The sequence below is a fragment of the Miscanthus floridulus genome, chromosome 9 (genome assembly GCF_019320115.1).
Source record: "Miscanthus floridulus cultivar M001 chromosome 9, ASM1932011v1, whole genome shotgun sequence".
Lineage (NCBI taxonomy): Eukaryota > Viridiplantae > Streptophyta > Magnoliopsida > Poales > Poaceae > Miscanthus > Miscanthus floridulus.
In genome coordinates, this window is record NC_089588.1 from 63,244,400 (window position 1) to 63,263,902 (window position 19,503).

At 47.3% G+C, this 19,503-nt stretch overlaps 1 protein-coding gene and 2 pseudogenes across 4 annotated transcripts; 1 reads left to right on the plus strand and 2 right to left on the minus strand.

The window, feature by feature from the left end:
* Window positions 1-333: 333 nt before the first annotated feature.
* LOC136482055 (pentatricopeptide repeat-containing protein At4g21065-like) lies at window positions 334-1,908 on the plus strand (annotated as a pseudogene).
* Window positions 1,909-1,911: 3 nt separating this feature from the next.
* Window positions 1,912-6,797, minus strand: LOC136482056 (uncharacterized). Of its 4 annotated transcripts, XM_066479305.1 has the most exons (10): window positions 6,683-6,797; window positions 6,362-6,610; window positions 4,428-4,537; window positions 3,933-4,001; window positions 3,179-3,294; window positions 3,025-3,079; window positions 2,821-2,941; window positions 2,687-2,734; window positions 2,493-2,587; window positions 1,921-2,404 (listed from the first exon to the last, which is right to left on the minus strand). In XM_066479305.1, the coding sequence occupies exons 2-10, from the start codon at window positions 6,492-6,494 to the stop codon at window positions 2,306-2,308; spliced, it is 846 nt and encodes a 281-aa protein (XP_066335402.1). In that variant the 5' UTR covers window positions 6,495-6,610; window positions 6,683-6,797; the 3' UTR covers window positions 1,921-2,305. The 4 variants fall into 4 exon arrangements, with proteins under 4 accessions (XP_066335403.1, XP_066335401.1, XP_066335404.1 ...); XM_066479304.1 differs by having other exon boundaries at window positions 1,916-2,587; XM_066479307.1 differs by lacking the exons at window positions 6,362-6,610; window positions 6,683-6,797 and adding an exon at window positions 4,708-4,883 and having other exon boundaries at window positions 1,918-2,404.
* A 2,883-nt stretch (window positions 6,798-9,680) lies between these two features.
* Window positions 9,681-12,787, minus strand: LOC136480028 (uncharacterized; annotated as a pseudogene).
* Window positions 12,788-19,503: the final 6,716 nt, after the last annotated feature.

Here is a 19,503-nt window from a genome sequence, read left to right on the forward strand (position 1 = left end):
CGGGGCGGGGCGGGGAGGCGGCGACCGAGGGGGTGAGGGCGGGGCTGGGAGGTGACGACCATGGCGATGTCGGGCTGGGAGGTGACGGGCGAGCAGAGAAAGAAGATGAGGGGAAAAAGAAAATAAGGAGGATGACAGGCGGGTCCCACTAATGGTACTATTAACGGTATCGAAATGGCGTCCATTTCATCCCTCTTGAACCTCGCAACCAAACACAGAACTGGATTCATCCCAACCCCTTAACCAAACACGAGATGGGTTCATCCTAACATAGAAAACTAAGTCGGACCCAACCCATTCCACTTTATCCCTAAACCAAACACACGGTAAGACACCACCTCCGATTGCCATTTTGCCTTCCCCGCTCGGTACCTGCCATCTATCGAACATCGAAGGTACAGGATCCAAACATGCCTTCGGCGCCGCTCGTCGCGGCTGCCGTCGGCGCGCGCGTGAGCCTCCGCCCGAACCTCTCCCTCCTCGCCGACCGCTCCGCCACACCTCGCGCCCTAGCCCGCGTGCACGCGGTCATGATCGTCTCCGGCCGCCTCGTCGAGGACGCTTTCGCCGCGTCCCGGCTCCCAGGCGGCTCCTGACCGCCTACGCGGCGCTCTCCCCAGATCCCGCTGCCGCCGCACTCGCGCTCCTCTCCTCCCTCCCCTGCGCGCCCAACTCCTTCATGCTCAACACCACACTCCGCGTGCTCGCCTCCTCCCCGGACCCGGCCGCCGCCTTCCCCTTCTTCTCCCGCCTACGCGTCACTGGTGCCCTCGCGCCCGGCCGGCACACCTTCCCCTTCCTCCTAAAGGCCGCCGCGCGCCTTCCGCTCCCGCTCCCCGTCACCGAACAGCTCCACGCGCCCGCCGTCAGGCACGGGGTCCACCTCGACGCCTACGTCGCCAATGGCCTCGTTCGGGTCTACTCTGTGGTGGGCCGCCTCCGGGCCGCGCGCAGGGTATTCGACGAGGTGCCCGAGCGGAACGCGGGCGTGTACACTACCATGGTCTCCACGTACGCGCAGAACGGGCGGCACGAGGACGCGATGGCGGCGTTCGATGAGATGGTCCGCGTGGGCTTCCAGCCCTGCGGCGCCACGCTGGCATCTGTGCTGTCGGCGTGCGTGCGGTCAGAGTCGGGCGGGCTCGAGATGGGCCGTCACGTGCACGACCTAATGGTGGCACGGGGCATGGCAGTTGGCACCATCCTCGGCACGGCGTTGATCGATATGTACGTCAAAAATGGCGCAATCAAGGAGGCGTTTGCAGTTCTGGACGGGCTGCCAGAACGGTGCGTGCCGGGTGCATGGAACGCTCTCATCTCGGGGCTGGCACACCACGGGCACAGCGGGCGCGCGCTCGACCTTTTCAGGTGGATGCAGCAGGAGGGTGTGCCACCGAACGCAACCACACTCGTCGGGGCGCTCTCGGCATGCTCCCACCCAGGGCTGCTGGACGAGGCCCGCCGACTGTTCAGGTCCATGGAGATGGACTTTGGGATCGCTCCAGGAATCCAGCACTACGGATGCATGGTGGACCTCCTTGGTCGTGCCGGCCTCTTGTCGGAGGCAGAGGATATGATACGGGGAATGTCATGCGAGGCGGACACCGTGATATGGGGAGCACTCCTGACAGCCTGCAAGAACCACGGTGGCATTGAGATTGCGGAGCGGGCAGCGGTGGAGATGCTGAAACTGGATCCCAGTAACCACGGAGTGTATGTGGTACTGTCCAACTTGTATGCCGAGGCTGGTAGGTGGCAGGACGTGGACAAGCTGAGGAAGGAGATGAAGGGAGCACGGCTCTCTAAGATCCCTGGGACAACTGCAGTTGATGGTGATGGGTCACTGGAGCAACCAGAATCACTGCCACCGCAAGGGAATATGCTTGTCTAGTTGCCCGGTTGGGGCTTTGTGCTCATGAAGTGAAGTTCTGCTGCAAGTTTGTGACAATCTCCATTCTCCAGAAAAGATGATGCAGTTAGGAGAATAATGGATGGATCAAATGCATCTAAGGGATCAATATTAGATAGCTGACAAGTGTGTAGACAAATACGGAGCATTGCAACACTTCTGAGAATATGCATATCATCATCATTAGCACCGAATGACAGCAATACTAATTCGGTATGGTAAATATGCAGATGAGTTGTCTACAGAGTACAGACGCCCAAATTCAGCATGATACCAGTACATCATCACTCTACTTTGTTGCTAAAAAAATTCTCCCAGAAATCAGAGAAAGGGAGGTCCTATATAGTTGAACCATCAACTCAGTTCTGTTCTCCAGCGAATTCGGGATTTTGGTTACTAGCAAAGCAGGCTATATGATGGCATGTCGTCGATGTGGATGACATCATCCAGCATAAGCTCCCTCTCCAGCTGGGCTCTTGTCGACTTCAGCACCTCCTGGTAGTGGCATCACAAACATGAGATCAGTAGAAGATTTGCACTTTGAGTTGAAACATAGGATGAAATGTGCATACGCAGAACGTACATTGAAGTCCATGTAAGACGCATTCTTGTCCAACCACTGCTTGTCCATCACAACAAATGCGACGCAGTAGAGCAGATCAAATGCCCACTCATCCTCTGGGACAAGGAAATCAAGGGCAAGTTGTTAGATACTGATGGTATTTTCACATGTCAGAGCAAAAAAAACAAAGAAAAAGTCAACTGTAACAGTCCTACCTGAGAGCATTTGGATAAAAATGGCTCGCACAAATGTTCTTGGCTTAGCTGTTGTTAACATTAACATTGTGTTCAGAAAACCACCTTTTATAATCATACCCAGGTGGCATTGGAGAGTTTGGGTCAGTCCTTACTTGACTGGAGATCAAGCATCTGCATGATCATGAATGTAATATTTACACCAGCAACTGCAAATGGGTACTCCCATGTGGCTCTGTTACCACACTGTTTCTTTAGAAGTCTCTGAAATGAGGCCTGTGGAAGTAAAATATGATTGTTATTCACCAGCAAGACTAGAGGACTTCCAAATAATGAAACAACCAGTACATAGTGCTTACGGAGAATGTCTTGGCAAAGAACAAAAGATTCTCCAGAGATATGAATCCTGCACCTCTGTCACATGTATTCAAACGTCACTTGATTTGGTACTAAAAGCTGTATGCACTTCCAAGGTACTCTGAGAACTTTTGGTTCGGATCAGTCATTGTCTACCTAAAGTCAGTTGATGGGTCTCTTCCTTGCCAACCCATGTCCTTCCACTGTTCAGATATCAAACCTTGAAGTTCTTGATCAGGGTATGTTGCATGCCAAAGAGCTTTCAGGGCTTCCTGTCATTGTTAGTATATTTGCTTACCAGGGTTCAGTTGATTGAGATAGCGAAATAAACAGAGACATAACTACCCAGGTGCAAAAACTACTGACAAGCTGAGAAGTCAGCCGTAAACATTTTGCAAAAGAAATGTGTACTTGCTGATTTCTACTATATGCATAATTTTCATGATTTAGTACTGCATAATTATATTTTTATGCTGTACCACATAAATATCCATGTATAGAAACTAATGCCAAACTGATTATGCAGTACTAAACATTTTGCGTAACTTTTTAGTTCCTAATTGCCATCATATATGTATGACTCAATACCACAAAATTATGCCGCCAAGTGCATAGACTGATTTAATGATCTCAGTTCTTAGAAGTAGCATTGTTAAAGTATTCAAGCTGAAAGTGATGCATATATAGAAGTACCGACGTGAGCAGCTGTCCAGTCCAGGAAAGCACAAGATTCCCAGTGGCAAAGAAAGGTAAGTACTTATACTTGATTTTAAATCTTGAAAAATAATACAATTCTTTTTGGAGCAACTGTTCTATGCAATTCAGTACTTCCCACATTATATTGACAAGAGCAAGTGCAGAGCTAATCAATTGAATGAAACATTTACTGTACTTATGGCAGAAATCTCACCTGGTGATCTCGTCTAGATGGATCAAAGTAAACCTTCATGCGATGCTTCAATCTCTGAAGCCTTTCTTCCTGCAAATTACCAGCAATTGGAATAGAATAACAAGTGGTTTCAGTCTCATTAAGCAGCTTGCCTGTTAAAGTCGTTAGCTTTACTACTTTTAACCCAATATGTGACATGGATACAGAAACACTGAAATTAAGGATATCCCCCCCAACCCCCCCCCCCCCCCAAAAAAAAAAAAAAAAAAAAAAATTGATGCATACGAAAAGACATTCTCCAGATTTTTTTTTGAGCAGGACCACCTATTTTGCTATGTCTATCCTTCAGAGTTTAAATTGTACATTGAAATTACACAGAACCACCAAATGCTCATTTGATTGTAATAAACTAATAATAGCTTAAAGGAAAAGCCCTTGGAAGTCCTTTTGAGTGGTCACTTGCCACCATAGAAACTCTTGCATAATCATTCTAATAATGAACTGTTAGTCTATTACCTGCACTGGTGTGAGGTTCATGCATATTCTTTCATATGTGCCTTTTCGCTTGATGCACACACATGAGAGGCCTCTCCCTATCCATCTCGGTGATCCACATGACACTTCATCTGCACAAGGACAATCACATTACATCACATGATCAGTGAACATGAAACATGTATTTCTCATAAAACCAGCTGTACATATGTCCCAAACTTGAAATCATCTATACATGTACTGTACTAAAAGTAAAAACCAAAAAAAAAAGTGAGCTGAGACAGAGGAGGAATATCAGAACTGGCAATTTTGGCCCACAGTGCTAGCTGCCCCAGCATCCCAGAGCCAAAAATTCCTCAGGGCCAGGGATCTCAGAGCTATTGACACTAGCCTTGTAAGCCATCTTAAATACTAGCTTGGACTCTTTGTATTATACTGAAATGGATCTATCATGATAGCATGAAGACAGAGTAAGTGTTTTTGAATCCTACCAAACTGATACCACCCCTAACATGAGGTCACAGTACATGACAATGTTCTTAATCTGAGGCAAACAGCCCCAAGAGTTTCTCACCAACCACTGTTTTCATTGCCCAACAAATCTGCCACCTATCAGCGCCCAGATTTCCTACCAAATCGGATGCCTCCCACCGGTGAGAGACGTCTGAGCCCAACAAAGCCATGTCCAGAAGCCAAAGCAACTGTTGGCTTGTCTTGCTGTTGTTGAGCTGATAGTTCAGAATTATTTCTCAAAATAGTGGTTGATGTGGCTTGGTCATGTGTATCTTTGAGGCAGAAAGGCGCCATCATTTAGTACCAAAATGAGCAGGGAAAGGGTGAGGACGGCAACAGATGAATCTTGCAACTCTGAGCACAACTGAAAATGCTGGTAGAGTACCGTGTGACCGTGGCAAACATTAAACACTATGGAAACGATAGATTAACCAGAAACTCTGAACATTTTATTTCAGGGACTGAAGTGATAAAACCTAAAAATTTTAAAAACAATGCTAGGATTCACTACAATACAAATTGTAAAAAAGAAGAGAAAAAATGAGGAAAACTACAAGCAAGACTGACACTGCAGCCGTACGAGTTTTTCTTTTTAATATTCTTATGCGATCAACGCGGTCTGTCAGTCTTTCAAACATGGAGACAAAGTTTCACATCTTACCGTGGGAACTAATGGCCGACTAAAACTTCAAACAAAACTGGGTACAAATATTTTGGCCCCAGAATATGCTTTTTTAGCCTCTGGAAAAGGAGAGAGGATAAGAACCATGATTAGTTCCTCTCTCTAGGTTTATCCTGCCTCTCCTCTCCTAGGCCGCTAAATGGTGGCAAAAGCGACACCAAGTACAGGATTGAGAGGCACATGCAGTGCTGACTTTTTTTACATGGAAAATCGCAGCGTCCTGCTAGCCGATTCGTATCGTTGCTGGTTCTTAAAAAAACACTGCTGGCTGATTTATGTGAGAGAAAAATACTGTTTTGATTAAAAATTTATGATCATTTACGACAAGCCACAGCCAAACGAACAGGCTATAGTGGTAGGTGCTAACATCAATACGCCGCAAAATGACATTGCCCAAAAGATGAAAAGAACGCCAAATGCAGCAAAAGTCGTGAAAAGAAAAGGACCGGCCCCGGCCCCTGCAAGGACAGCTCCTGAAAAGAGTGCAAGAAAAGAAGTGATGAATGAACTCTGCAGGAACAGAGGAATATCATTGAGAACTCATCAGCACGGCGAGGCCCACCGCAGAGGAGAATATTCGCCGCTTCAAGAACACCAAGACAGTAAACAGCGGTAAAAATAAATAAAGATACCATAAATGTAAGAAAGCTGCTATTAGATGAATTACGCAAACGGAAGAAGACATCACGCATTGCGAAGGGGAGACAAATCACAAGGAAGGGAAGGGGATTAGTCTGGACTCAGGAGACGTTCTACTCACCGGAAGATCCAGGCAGAGAGGAGCCGGCGCCGAGGGCGCACCGCGGCAGCGACGTCCTGACGGCCAGACATCCGTGGTGGTGCTTCGGGTCCCTCTCCGCCGCTGGCGCTGGAGCCGCTGCCGTAGCCTCCATTCTCCGCCTTGTAGTAGCAGCTAACGGTTGCTTGCCGCTGCACGTAACCCGGCGCCAGCGGCCGGCCGGCCACCTCCGCGCGGTGGGCGGACGGCTTCTTCTTCTCGCGCGCGGTGCTGAGGAAGATGGGAGGACCGCGTGAGAATAATGCGGAGGAAAAGCGAGAGAGGGAGAGGTGCTGGACGGACGCGGGGCGGGCGGCGGCGGCGGCGGCGGTCGTCGGCTCGTCGCGTGGTTGGGTTGGGTGGCGCTGTTCCGGGGAGGAAGCACGTCGCGTTGTACCTTGTCGCCACGCCCCGGTGGCACAAGAGCTCCAATTTAAATGTCCGGCTTATAGTTTTTTTTCTTTTCAAAAAAGTTTTTTTATTGGGGTCCCCTCTCTGATTGTACGTCTCTCTCTCCCTACCTTATCTGTTCTCACACAAGATTACGGTTATATATATACTTATTTCCTTATTATTATGTTTAGGTTCTGGTGGTGGGACCAGGTCCCTGTAGGCCACTGGATTTAAGGGTACTCCCTCCGGTTCTCTAAAGCAAGTCATTTTGAGGTTGTCTTAAGTCAAATATTTTAAACTTTGACTACAAATAATTTCTTTTGGGTTGAGTTTGAAAATATGAAAGTGATGTAAGTAGATTCATCTCGAAATGTAGTTTCATAAAAGTATATATTGACTATATTTTATAAATATTTTATAGCAAAAAGTTGCAGTCAAAGTCGTTTCTTAAAGACCATGTCGATGTCCAAAACAACTTATTTTAAAGAACCAGAGGGAGTACATTTCAAGTCACCTTATATGTAAAATATAATAGGAAAAACAAAAAAAAGGACGCATATAAACCTTCTTATTATCGGCCCTTCTGTCATCAAGACATGCAAAAGAGAATCACTATGACAAAAATCCATTTTTAGTTGTTGGGATATCGAAAATCTCAAAGCTTCTTCGATGTGGGGGAGCTAGAGAACTTTGCTCGCAACAAAGTTCGAAACACATGAAGAGTTAGATAGCACATCAGGGTTTTATTTTCTTCTCTCTCCCCATCTATTATGATAGAAAAACATATTTATATAGGGAGCTAATGGGTCACTTTATTTACAATTATTACAAAATGCCCTAGACCTACCAACTATATTCTTAGGATATTCGAGGTTACAACATGAATTGCATTGCCCCGTGACATTACTCATTCATGCCCTTGCCTGGAAACCCTTAGTGTTGGGTCCTTTGTTGGCTTTTGTCTTCAACGCAAAGAGCATTCATTTGCGAAGGCTGAAGTGGTCCTCAGTACTATGAGGATGCCGCTCTTTGTAATACTTTTGGAGTGCAACAATTCTAGAAAAGGCTATAAAGACAGTTATCAGGCAAAGGGGATGATGACCCACTATTAGGCTAACTCCCAACAATAATGATGGTTTTAAAGTATTTTTATAGTTGGTTTTTGATAGTATCTATCAATTTGTAGAAATCAACATGACCATTGGTCGAAAAAACACATATTGTGATATATGAAACGCCTATAAAGAATGTTTATTAAAGTCTAAGACTAGCCTATAGAAATGATAATTACATGGGAGTCTCTTAATAAACCGCCTATAGAAATGATTATCATGGTGGATCTCTTTGTGAACCAATAAAGGAACTACCATAGTCAGTTTCCATCTGAGCCTGACAATGATACGTGCGAAGGCCGAAAACAAAATATGGTTGAGGTATAGCTCATTTGAAAAAAAAAACTATATTCATGACATATCACCAACTAACATGTACGAAACACAATTTACAACATATGTATTGGTAACATTCTAACTACATCCACTAAGTATTCATTTCGACATGAGTTACACAGATTCTAACATGTGACATGCTTCCATTATCTCCATGCATGTCCCTCTCAGCCTCATATGAAAGCAATAGATCCTCCACTAGAAAATTGGCAACCACCAAACTTGACAAAAAGCAAACAAAAAAACTTGAAAGCCAACAAATAAAGAACAAGAAGAACCAAAACATCATATGCAATCACCTTCCACTTTAGAGACTAGAAAAAACTCTTATGATTCTTCTTAGTTCCTATCTACAGCCTAACTTTGCTCAACCCACATTCACACCAAGCCTTCCTTGGTGGTCGTTGTGTGCTCCAACAAATCCCATATCTCCTCCTTTGTGCCATTTTGGCTTTGGATCACAAAAAGAAATCTCCTCTCCTTGTTCCTTTATGTTAACCAATGACCAGAAGTAGTGTTGCTGCTCAACGAGGTTTAGGAGGCAATTTTTTTGGGGAGGAGGGTTGCTGCTAAACTTTCCTTGGTGCCTCCCTCGCATGTTAGGCCTTGTTTAAATTCAGGGGCTAAAGTTTAGGGGTATCACATCGGGATGTCATATGGGAGTGTTAGGATAGTAATAATAAAACAAATTACAGAAGTTCTCGGTACTCCGCGAGACGAATTTATTAAGCCTAAGTAATCCGTCATCAGCTCATGGTCTTGTAGCATCCTGTAGCACCACATTGTCAAATAATGGACTAGTTAGACTTAAAAAATTCATCTCGTAAATTAGTCGCAATCTGTACAATTAGTTATTTTTTTAGTCTATATTTAATACTCTATGCATGTGTCCAAACATCGATAGGATAGAGACTAAATTTTAGGGGGAGAAACTAAACAAGACCTTAACAAATTACACAATTGGTTGAGAGAAGAGCATGAAAAGATATTTGCACATTCAACTCTATTTATGGACCAACTATGAAAGTAGTGCAATTAACTTCAGCTGGTCAATCCTCGAGCTTGATTTCTGTGAAATTCTGGATAGGTATGTGTACGCTCATTGGTCAATTCGATAAGGACCAACTGAGGCCGCGTTTAGATGGCAAAAAATTTTGGCCTCAGCCAAAAACCTGACAGCTGCAGGTTTTGGCCAAAAATCTGGGATCCAAAATTTTTTGGGTTTGCTGTTTAGTTGCCAAAAATTTTTGGATGCTGTTCCCAAAACCTGACAGCTGCACCATTAAGGTCTCTCATGCACCATGCAAACACATGCATGCACCCAATGCATGCTGAAGCTTCAAACGCATGCATGCTGTTGTCTCTCATGCAACAGCATGCATGTTTGATCACAATGACACAACAGATGTAATTAATAATTAATCATGCATGATTCATCCACAAAACTGTACTGACGCAACTGTACATATGCAGTACACATACATGTCCTCAAACACATAAAACTGTCAAGAATGGTTTAGCAAAGCATAAGCAATCGAATCACGAAATTCATTCATCAGATCAGACTCATCCTCAACTTCCTCGGGGTCAGGCTGATTCTCAGACGCTTCTCGCGGCACATAGTTATCATCACGGTCACACCTTGCAAAGTGTCTATCGCCTATGCCACTTATCCTAATGAAATTATGTAGAGCACAACATGCAACTATGATTTGGCTTTGTTTATGAGGTGCATAAGAAGGGATCTGGTGCAAGATGTGCCACCTCATTTTCAAAACTCCAAATGACCTTTCAATGACATTCCGAAGACATGAATGTGCATAATTGAAGGTATCCTCTTTACCTTGGGGTTCTGGGGCCTCTCGATACTCCTGCAGATGGTACTTAGTTCCCTTGTAAGGAGCAAGGTAACCTAGCCGGTTAGGGTACCCGGAGTCCACAAGGTAATATTTCCCTACATCAGCAAAAAAATATTTTACATTCAAGTAGTTGAACAACAAGGACCCAAATGTGCTATCAGATAGATGTGTACCTGCAGGTGGATGTGGAAAGACATGGTTGTATGTTGTTGTTCCATCATTGAATACTCTCATGTCATGTACAGACCCCGGCCAACTAGCAAGAACAAATGTAAATCTCATGTCAAAGTCACAGACAGCCATGACATTTTGTGTAGTCATGCCCTTGCGGCACAAGTGCTGCACAAACTTATCATTGGGCACCACACAAGGTACATGAGTCCCATCTATACCCCCTATGTAGTCCTTGAAGTAGGGATAGAACCTAGGGTTTCTCAGTCTAGGCTGCATTGTTCTAAATTGTGGATCGACAGGCTTAATAATGTCAGCAGCAAGCTTGACCATACACTTCAAAACTTTGTTTAACATGTTGGAGACAGTCCCTAGTGACCTCTCAAATCTATCCTCAGCTTGCCTAAAAGATTGTGGTGCCCTAATCATCCAAAGAAACATCCCTAGAGCCTCAACCGAGGTGGACTTAGCACTAGATTTCAGGCCATATGATTGTACTAAAAGATCATGCAGTCTATGGAACATAGATGGGCTCATTCTAAACATGCTATAATAGGCCTTGCTATCCCCAAGCTTCCTCTATACCCATTCCAAACCAGTCATGGCAGGTTGCCTATACTCAGCCCTATTCAAATGCTTGTCAATGTGCAGGGCATACTGGTACATACCATATATAAAAGCATCATCATCTTCAGCATCCTCTAACTCAGCCATCATCATCTCTTGTAAAACATCCCAAGGGTCTACACAATGGGTTGCTGCTGCTGATACAACATCAACCTGTGAAAACAAACAAGGAGTAAACTCAGTCATGAATCACATTACAAATCAATGTCATGCATGACTACGTTCACTGACATGTGACAGTCACTCTCACCCATGCATCACATAGTTGAAATGGTCACCATACTTGAAGTTCACCAAACATTACTACATTTAAGTTGTTGAAATAAGAAACATCACAAACATAGTTGAAACACACATTCATGCACTGCAGACTTAGTTCAAATGACATAGGACATGACTGACATTGTTTCAGGACACCATTACGACATGAACTTGAATTCATAGACGAAATAAGATAATATGGTCTATGGGTCGACCGGCGCAGCTTGCTCAATGATGATCATCCTTTCTTCATGGCCGTTGGCAAGGAAGAACTCCATCACTTTTCATTGTGGATGATGTTGTACAGCCCCCTGAACAATGTAGGAGTCTGTGCACTTATACCCATCTCCTTTGCTATCTAGGTGACCCTGTCTATCTTTAGGCTAAGGGTGGACCGTGAATTGTGGGCCTCTTGATTCTTGTGTTCAAACATGCTCTCCATCAGGCAGAGCCTACGGTTGGCAATTTCATTGTGTGTCCTCATGTTGTTGTCCATTGGCCTCAGTGCTAGGCTCTTGGACCTCTTGCGTGGGCTGGAGGCAGTGGTGCTCGTGCTGCTAGCCCTCTTGTTGCCAATGCTAAGTGGGGTGAGTTGGTCATCCTGTTCATCTGCTGCCTCTTCATCGGAGCTTCCACCATCCAAGTCAATAGTACCACATTCACCAGCAACAAAAGAGGTGGAGCCATCTACTATGTTTCCAGTAAACATTTTATCCATTTGATCTAAGTACTCAGGCAAGCCTTTCCTGAACTTCATCAAATCATATTGCCCCTGTAATATGAAATCATTTGTTATGCAGTGTTTTACTTAGTAAGTGCTGAAACACAGAAGAGATAGATAGACCATTTACGTTTGTATTTGCTTTCCACCATGCATCAGTGGCCTCAACAGTTCCATCGTCGCTACGGTCTAAGCCAGAGCCGCAGCGGAGCTTGTTACAGAATGCCCATTGGGCCTTCAGCTACCTTAGCCTACCAGCAATCTGCTCCCTATCATGGACCAAACCTGTTGCTGCTTGGTACCTCCTTATGAGGTCCCTCCACCCAGTCTTGCTCATAACTCCCTTGGTACAATTGCCAATGGCAATTTCATGGCACCATATGTCACAAAACTTCTTAGTGTTCGGTACAGTCTAGTTGGCCTTGTGTTTCATAGCCTAAACGATGCTTGTTTCAGTTCACCACATGTACAGAGATTAAACCATTTGGTAAACACTTAAGCTAGGTTAATCAATATCTACAACTGTTGTAGCTTAAATTTGTATCACAGAACACTCATAGCACCAGCAACTAAATAATACATATAGCACCCTAGACATATGCATGTAACTCAGCAGATCTACTACTAAACAGAAGATCAAGGAGAAAGGGAGTGGAATTTGTACCGGGACTCGCGGGGCGTGCGTGTTGTCGTCCTGATTGAAGTTGTCATCAAGAATGGCTAGCCTCGGCCCGCGTACACGCGCACTGCGGCCCCTGCGACGGCCAGACACGCCTTCCCGTGGAGGAGACAAAGGAGGGACGAAGCCGCCTCCAACGGATGTTCCACCCATGCCTGCTCCTTGTCCTCCTCCGCCGGTGATGCCAGTGTTCGACCCGAGGTTGCACGCACTGTTGCGGGAAGGCACGCGGATGGGGGTGGGAGCCATGGGGGGGACCTCGTTGTCCCCCCGAATGTAGCCCGCGTGGGCCTACATCTACGGCCAGTCCTCGCCGGCGTTGTGATCCAGCGACTCCAACCCCAGCCAGGACTGGTTGAATCTGCTTGAACCTGAGAAGGTTTGCGCCGCGTCGGGGAAGAGGCCGCTACCGCCGGCATGGCCCCAGGGATTACCGGGCGCCAGGAAATCCCTGGTGCGCGCGTCGTTGCCGTGGCCGGCGCCGTCGATGCCGTGGTCGCCATTGTAGCCGGCGCCGTTGATGTCGTCGCCGTCGTGTCCTTCCATCACCGAACGCGCGAAGGTGGTCCTCGATCCGGACTCCGACAGGGTGGATCTAGCGGCGGAGCTCATGGATCTGCGCGGCGGCGGTGGGATGGCGGGAGACCGGCGGCGGCGGGCTAGGGTTCGAGAGTGAGGGATAGAGAGCCAGTGTCAGGCGAGCGCGGTGAATGGATAATGGGTGGGTGCGGGGTACCAGGCGTCCTTCACGCCTCCCAAGCCGCACAGTACCAGGCCGAACACCCCACTGTGAACAGTACCAGCCAAAAAAATTTTGGTGCCGTTTAGTTCCAAAAAGCCCAAAGTCAAAAAATTTTGGGCTGGGTCAAAATTTTTTGCGATCTAAACGCGTCCTGAAACTATACCAAAAAATAAATTGCACAGTCATATGAATTTTGGTTTTTAGTTTCAGATAACCGAACTTTGAAAAAGAATCGAGGCAATGAGTCGATCGGTTCTGTTTCCGATCCAACAAAGGGCTTGTTCGGTTTCCAGGGAATGGATCTCTGGAACGATTCTAACATAGAATGTCGTGCTAATTTATACAATCTTTGATCACGTGAAATTATTCCTGGTGAAATCAAGGCTAAACAAACGAGCCGTGATACTAGCAGTTTCCTAAAACGTGGGTCCAAATTAGCCGAACTGGAGTCAAAACTGTGTGTTCCCTGTTGCACTCGATCACAAGCAAGTCTGCGCGCAACAGAGGGGACAGACATTATTGTGCCCAGCTGCGGCTACACGGCAGTGTCGCCAATCACCGGCTGGCTGGCTGGCTAGCTGCACCGCATAAACGAGACAAAATAATGGTCCGCGCATGCCAGCCTGCCTGCCTGCCTGAGGCCATAGCTAGCGCGGCCATACGCATGATGATGCATGTATCGTCTCTATCGGAATCGAACTGACTCCGGGCGTTGCGTGCGCGTAGGCGTAGTACGCTACGTCCAACAGCTGCGCATGCATGCGTGGTGCTTGGCCGACATGATTGCCTCCGCCCAGTCTGCAGTACCCTTCACAAGCAATCGGTCCGTGCTACGCGACGTACTCAAACCAAAGACCCAACTTGAGTTGGAGTCGAGTGGGAACTAAAATATGTCTTTGTCTCTCCTCGATCTAATTCTCTACCGCGCCAGCACAACTGTTTCGCGGAAAGGGAAAGAAGAGGAAAGTGGTCGAGCTCGGCCTTCGCTCGAGGCGGAGGCGCTCCTCCTCGCGGCGGCGCGCGAGCTCGGCCTCGGTGACATTGGGCGGCGGGGCGGCGACACGGGACGCCTTGCGCGTGGCGGCCTTGGACGGCGTCGACGAGGAAGCGGCCTTGGACGGCTCTGACGCGGAAGCGGCGACGGCGGCGGCCTCCGCCTCGGCGAGGCGGCAGTTCTCGGCCTTGCGCGCCGCAGCCTCGGCGTCCTCCTCCCGGCGGCGCATGGCGCGGGACTTGGGGCCCTCGGCCTCGACCCAGTACTGCTCCTCCTTGGCATGCTCCTGGCGGTCGCGGCCGAGTGGCGCTCGCGGGCCGCCTCCGCCTTGGAGTTCATGCCCATCTTCTTGGGCATCGTGGGCCCCCTCCCTAGCGCGGCGACTGGCGGCGCGGCGTGGGGCTGGTGTGACGGCTGGATGGGCCAAAGCAAGTGCAAATCGGGACTTTGCTATGCGATTCAGGGGGAATGGAGGTCGGCGAGGTGCCTTGGCTGGAGAAATTGGCCGGCGATGGGGACTGTGGAGGAGTCAGGCTAGGGCACGAGTTCGAGAAGCTCCTTATGTACGCGTGCTGGTCGTGACTCGTGAGGATGACGGAATCCGCTGGGCGTCGAGCTCCGTGCTCGGGGTTCTTCTTTTGCCTTCGCTGTTGGAAAAGAAAAGTTTTGGGTGCCTGACCCTTTCGCTGTGTGTGGCCTCAACCATGGAATGGGTCTCGTGTTTAGGTAAGTCCTGTTGGAGATAGTCTCACACACTTGCTAGGGGCGACACCATGCAATGGTACGTATTCGGTACTGCTCCTCCCATCTATTAAAGGATGTAATTATGGGTGAAAGCATCTAGGCCCCTAATAGGGTTTCGGTGATTAATGACAATACAAGATTACTATGACTAACGTGTGTTTTGCAGAGGCAATTAAGTTAGATCATGGTAATGGAGATCGATTGGGCAATCAAGGTGGTCATGCCCCTACGATGGAAATCGTTTCGGTTTTCAAAGGATGGACGACAAGGTTAAGGATGAACTAGTTCTAAGTGTCGATTGGAGTTAAAGAGACACTTAGAGTAGTTTAGGACTTTGTTTTTCCTTTGGCCGTACTATTAAGGGGGGTATGAACGGGTAGCTTGACCTAGGTGAGTCTAGTGAGTTAGGTGTGGTGCACACTTGTTCAAACTAGCGCTAGGTAGCTCCTATATTTGCCTAAGATCTAATGGAGCAAACTTCATTCACATATGATCGAGAGTTGGAAGTGAATGGAGGGTCAAATACTGACCGGACGCTGGCTTCGGTGTGACCGGATGCTGGCGCAGAGTCCGGTCAGTTCATTTGACTGAGGTGAAATCGTTCGGTGCGACCGGACGCTGAGAGCCAGCGTCCGGTCGTTTTCAGTAAGGTTCCAGAGAGGGTAAATCGTGACGGACGCGTCCAGTCAGTGCTGATCAGACGCTGGCAGCGTCCGGTCACACTGTAAACCCTGGAGTTCGGGGTGTACTGACCGGAGCGTCCGGTCAACATGACCGGAGCGTCCGGTCACCCCGCAGAGGCACATAACGGTTCGTTTTTTAGTCCATGTTATAAATAGAAGCTCCACTCGTGTGTGGAGTCACTTTTGCTCATTCCAACAGCTGAGAAACACCTTAGAGAATGCCAAGAAGAGCAAGGTCCTAGTAAGGTGATTGAGATTTGAGAATCCAAAAGAGAGACCTCATTAGTGAAGACCGAGAGTAGCAAAGTGTGCATCCACCTTCTCATTAGGCTTGTCGTGGTCAAATGAGAGTTCGTGCTTGTTACTCTTAGTGATCGCCATCACCTAGATGGCTTGGTGGTGATTGGGAGTTCGGTGATCACCCGGCGGAGCTTGTGGTGCCATGTTATAAATAGAAGCTCCACTCGTGTGTGGAGTCATTTTTGCTCATTCCAACAGCTGAGAAACACCTTAGAGAATGCCAAGAAGAGCAAGGTCCTAGTGAGGTGATTGAGATTTGAGAATCCAAAAGAGAGACCTCATTAGTGAAGATCGAGAGTAGCAAAGTGTGCATCCACCTTCTCATTAGGCTTGTCGTGGTCAAATGAGAGTTCGTGCTTGTTACTCTTAGTGATCGCCATCACCTAGACGGCTTGGTGGTGATTGGGAGTTCGGTGATCACCCGGCGGAGCTTGTGGTGACCCAACTATCGATGTTTCACCACCGATAGCCTGCCACAGGGGTCCCCAGGGCAATATGTTCGGGCTTCAGCGTATGCGGAACTCGACGGTAAACGCAAGAGACAGTCGTTTTATCCTGGTTCGGACTCTCGATCTTTGATCGAGTAATAGCCCTACGTCCATTCGGCGTTAGCCTTTGCGTTGGATTGATCGTAAAGTGTTGTGTTGTGTTGTACAATTGTCAAAAAGTCCCCGTCCTTAGGATCCCTACCCTCCTTTATATAGTCAGGAGGTCAGAATCCTAGTTGGTTTATAATGAGAGTTCCTAGTAGGATTATAGAATAATACTACTACTAAGATTACAGGGGAAGAATCCTAGTTAGACTAGATCTTCTCCCTTCCTTGCGGGGTATCCCGTGGGTCCCGGACCGACAAGCCCCCGAGCACTTCATGGTTGAGTTCTGGAAGCCTCGTCTTGCTCCTTCAAGTCTTGTTGAGTAGGAACAAGTGTCGTTTGAGTGCTTTCTTGAGCAAAACCGTGTAGCGCTTCATGAGATCTTCGCGTGGTGTGTACCTTTTTGAAGAAAAAAGTACTCCCATTTGGATGCAGCCCCCGAGCGTCTTGCTGTTTGGCACAAGGAGCTTGAGGGTCTTTTCTTGAAATCGCCCTGATTTTTCATCGAAGGGCTCCCGAGCATATACCCGGGTTCTTTGTCGAAAAGAGCTCGGGTATAGCTATTTCTAGGTTCTTTTTGTCGAAAAGAGCCCATATATAGCTATGTCCGGGTTCTTTTTGTCGTGTGGCCTTGAAGTCGTCTGTATTGAAGAAGTCTTCTGAGTGATGTGCGCTTTTTTGAAGGAAAAAGTGCACTCACTGAGTGTAGCCCCCGAGCCTCTTGATCTTTGGAACAAAAAGTTGAAGGGTCTTGAATCTTATGTCGTTTGAAAACCTTTTGTCTTGAAGTAGTCCTCTTGGTGACGTGCGCTTTTTTGAAGGAAAAAGTGCACTCACTGAGTGTAGCCCCCGAGCCTCTTGCTATTTGGAAAAAAGTTGGAGGGTCTTGAATCTGAGTTGTTCAAAAGAACTAAAAATCTCTCCTATTGCGGCCCCCGAGCATATATCCGGGTAGTTTTGTTCAGGAAGAACTCGGATGCAGGGTCTTGGCATATTCTCTGGTAGTCTGCTATTGTCAGATGTAGTTGTGTGGTGGTGGTTGAGTGTAAATGCTGTTTGTTCACGAGTTGTACAGTGTTGGTATATCCTTTCAAATATGCTTGTCCTTGGGTACTGTTCCTTCACGCCTGAGTCTTCTTTCGTTGAATTCTATCTTTTTACTGTGTCCTTTGTTAGGTTTGTTCCGCTAGTGCTCCTGATCCATGTGCACCACTTCTTTTACCTATAAATATCCTCCTCCTGTGCTATTTTGATTCATCGAACATTTTTGTTGTGTGGTCTGAAGTCTCCTCAGTCATGAATATGTTAGTTTGTGAAGTAGAGCAGCCCCCGGACGTATTTTACAGTTCTTGTATATCTTGTCGTAGCTGGAGGAAGTCTTGTGATAGGGATTAGAGGTAGACTAATCCCGCAGCAGCAATGTACCAGGATGTACGTGGCGGTAGTTGGAGGAAGTCTTGTGATGTGGGCTTCGTTCCATCATCTGGCAGTTCTTGGTTGATCCTCGTCGCCTGTCCTGAGACTGTCCGGTGCAGATCAACACCATATCCAACATCACATCGGACTTGGATAGACAGATGCCTACCGGCCTTCTCTGCTCCATGTTGTCCCGCCGTGCTGTTGATTTCTGCCTTGGATGCACTGCGTCCGTCCTTTGAAGAAAACAGTGTAGCCGAGGGCAGCTTGTTCTACCGAGTAGCAATTTGGAGCACGTAGTCGTTCTAGAGCCTAGCCGCGTCCGGGTTCCTCTTTTCTACTTTGCTTGTCGCGGTACCGAGTTCGTTGGGTCTTGTAAGATGTGTAATCTTCTATTTTTTTGAAACCATTTATAATGGAAAGAATCTTGCCTTCTGAGTTGTCATACTTTTATTCTCCTGATGTCCCGGTTGTTGATGAGATTTCCGAGTTCTTTCTGTAAGGACCGGGTTGTTGCGCTCCTTGTGAGGTAACCCTTCTTTGCTTTATTGTTGATGAGTTCTTTTTGTAGTAATATGATAACTCCACCGTGGTGCTGGATGGATAAGTCTAAAATCTGCCCATTGAACTGTACCGTTGTGTGGATTTGATCCTTCCATCATTTTAGCTGCTTTGTTAAATGGACCATTGCGTTCTCATGCTGTGTTAAAACGGGCCTGGTGGGCCGCGTTTTTACCGGTGTAAAATCTATTTAAATGCCTTTCTCCTTCTTTTCTTTGGTACCCTGCCTTTGCCTTGAAACCCTAGCCTTCGCAACTCTGCCGTCACCATTGCCGCCGTCATCTGAGCGCTGCCGTTCGAGCCTTCTCTTTCCCTAGTGCCTTTTTGCTTCCGCTAGTACATGGGTAGGAAGAAAGCCGTGATCAAGTCTCAGGCAGCCTTTGTGGACGAGGAGTCATCACTTTCCGTGATCGAGAACCAAGAGTTCATGGCCATGAGGGCTGCCCAGAAGGTTTGGCCGGCTCCAACAACGACTGAAGACCAGCTTCGCGAGCTTGTTGGCGATGGTCTGATCCAGAGCAAGGACATTGCTGAATGGAGGGCTCCGGGCGAGCATCGGGTCCCTGCTCTAGGTCCTGGTGAGATTATTCTCTTCGTTTCCTTTATCTGTGCTGGACTTTGCCTCCCGACTTCTGCTTTTCTTCATCGGTTTTTCGGCTATTTTGGGATTAGCCTGAATCACCTTGCCCCCAATGCTGTCCTTCATCTTTCTGTTTTCATTCATCTTTGTGAAACCTTTCTTGGAATTCCTCCTTCTCTTTCCCTTTTTCGCTACTTTTTCTGCCTGAAGCCACAACCCCGCCGCGATGACACCAATGTTCTTGGTGGCAGCGGGATCTAGTTTCGCCAGGGTCTTAAGAGCAAATTTTTTGACTATGACCTGGTTGATTCTGTAAGGGATTGGCATGCTGACTGATTCTGTGCTGCCAAC

Bases quoted from the DNA above. Each gene is read 5' to 3' on its own strand.
- LOC136482056 (XM_066479304.1), bottom strand. From the start codon at position 6,494: ATGGAGGCTACGGCAGCGGCTCCAGCGCCAGCGGCGGAGAGGGACCCG. The intron at 4,538-6,361 runs GTGAGTAGAACG...GTCCTTGTGCAG, and splicing joins CTCTCTGCCTGGATCTTCCG to ATGAAGTGTCATGTGGATCA. The intron at 2,942-3,024 runs GTAAGCACTATG...TTACTTCCACAG, and splicing joins TCTTTGCCAAGACATTCTCC to GCCTCATTTCAGAGACTTCT.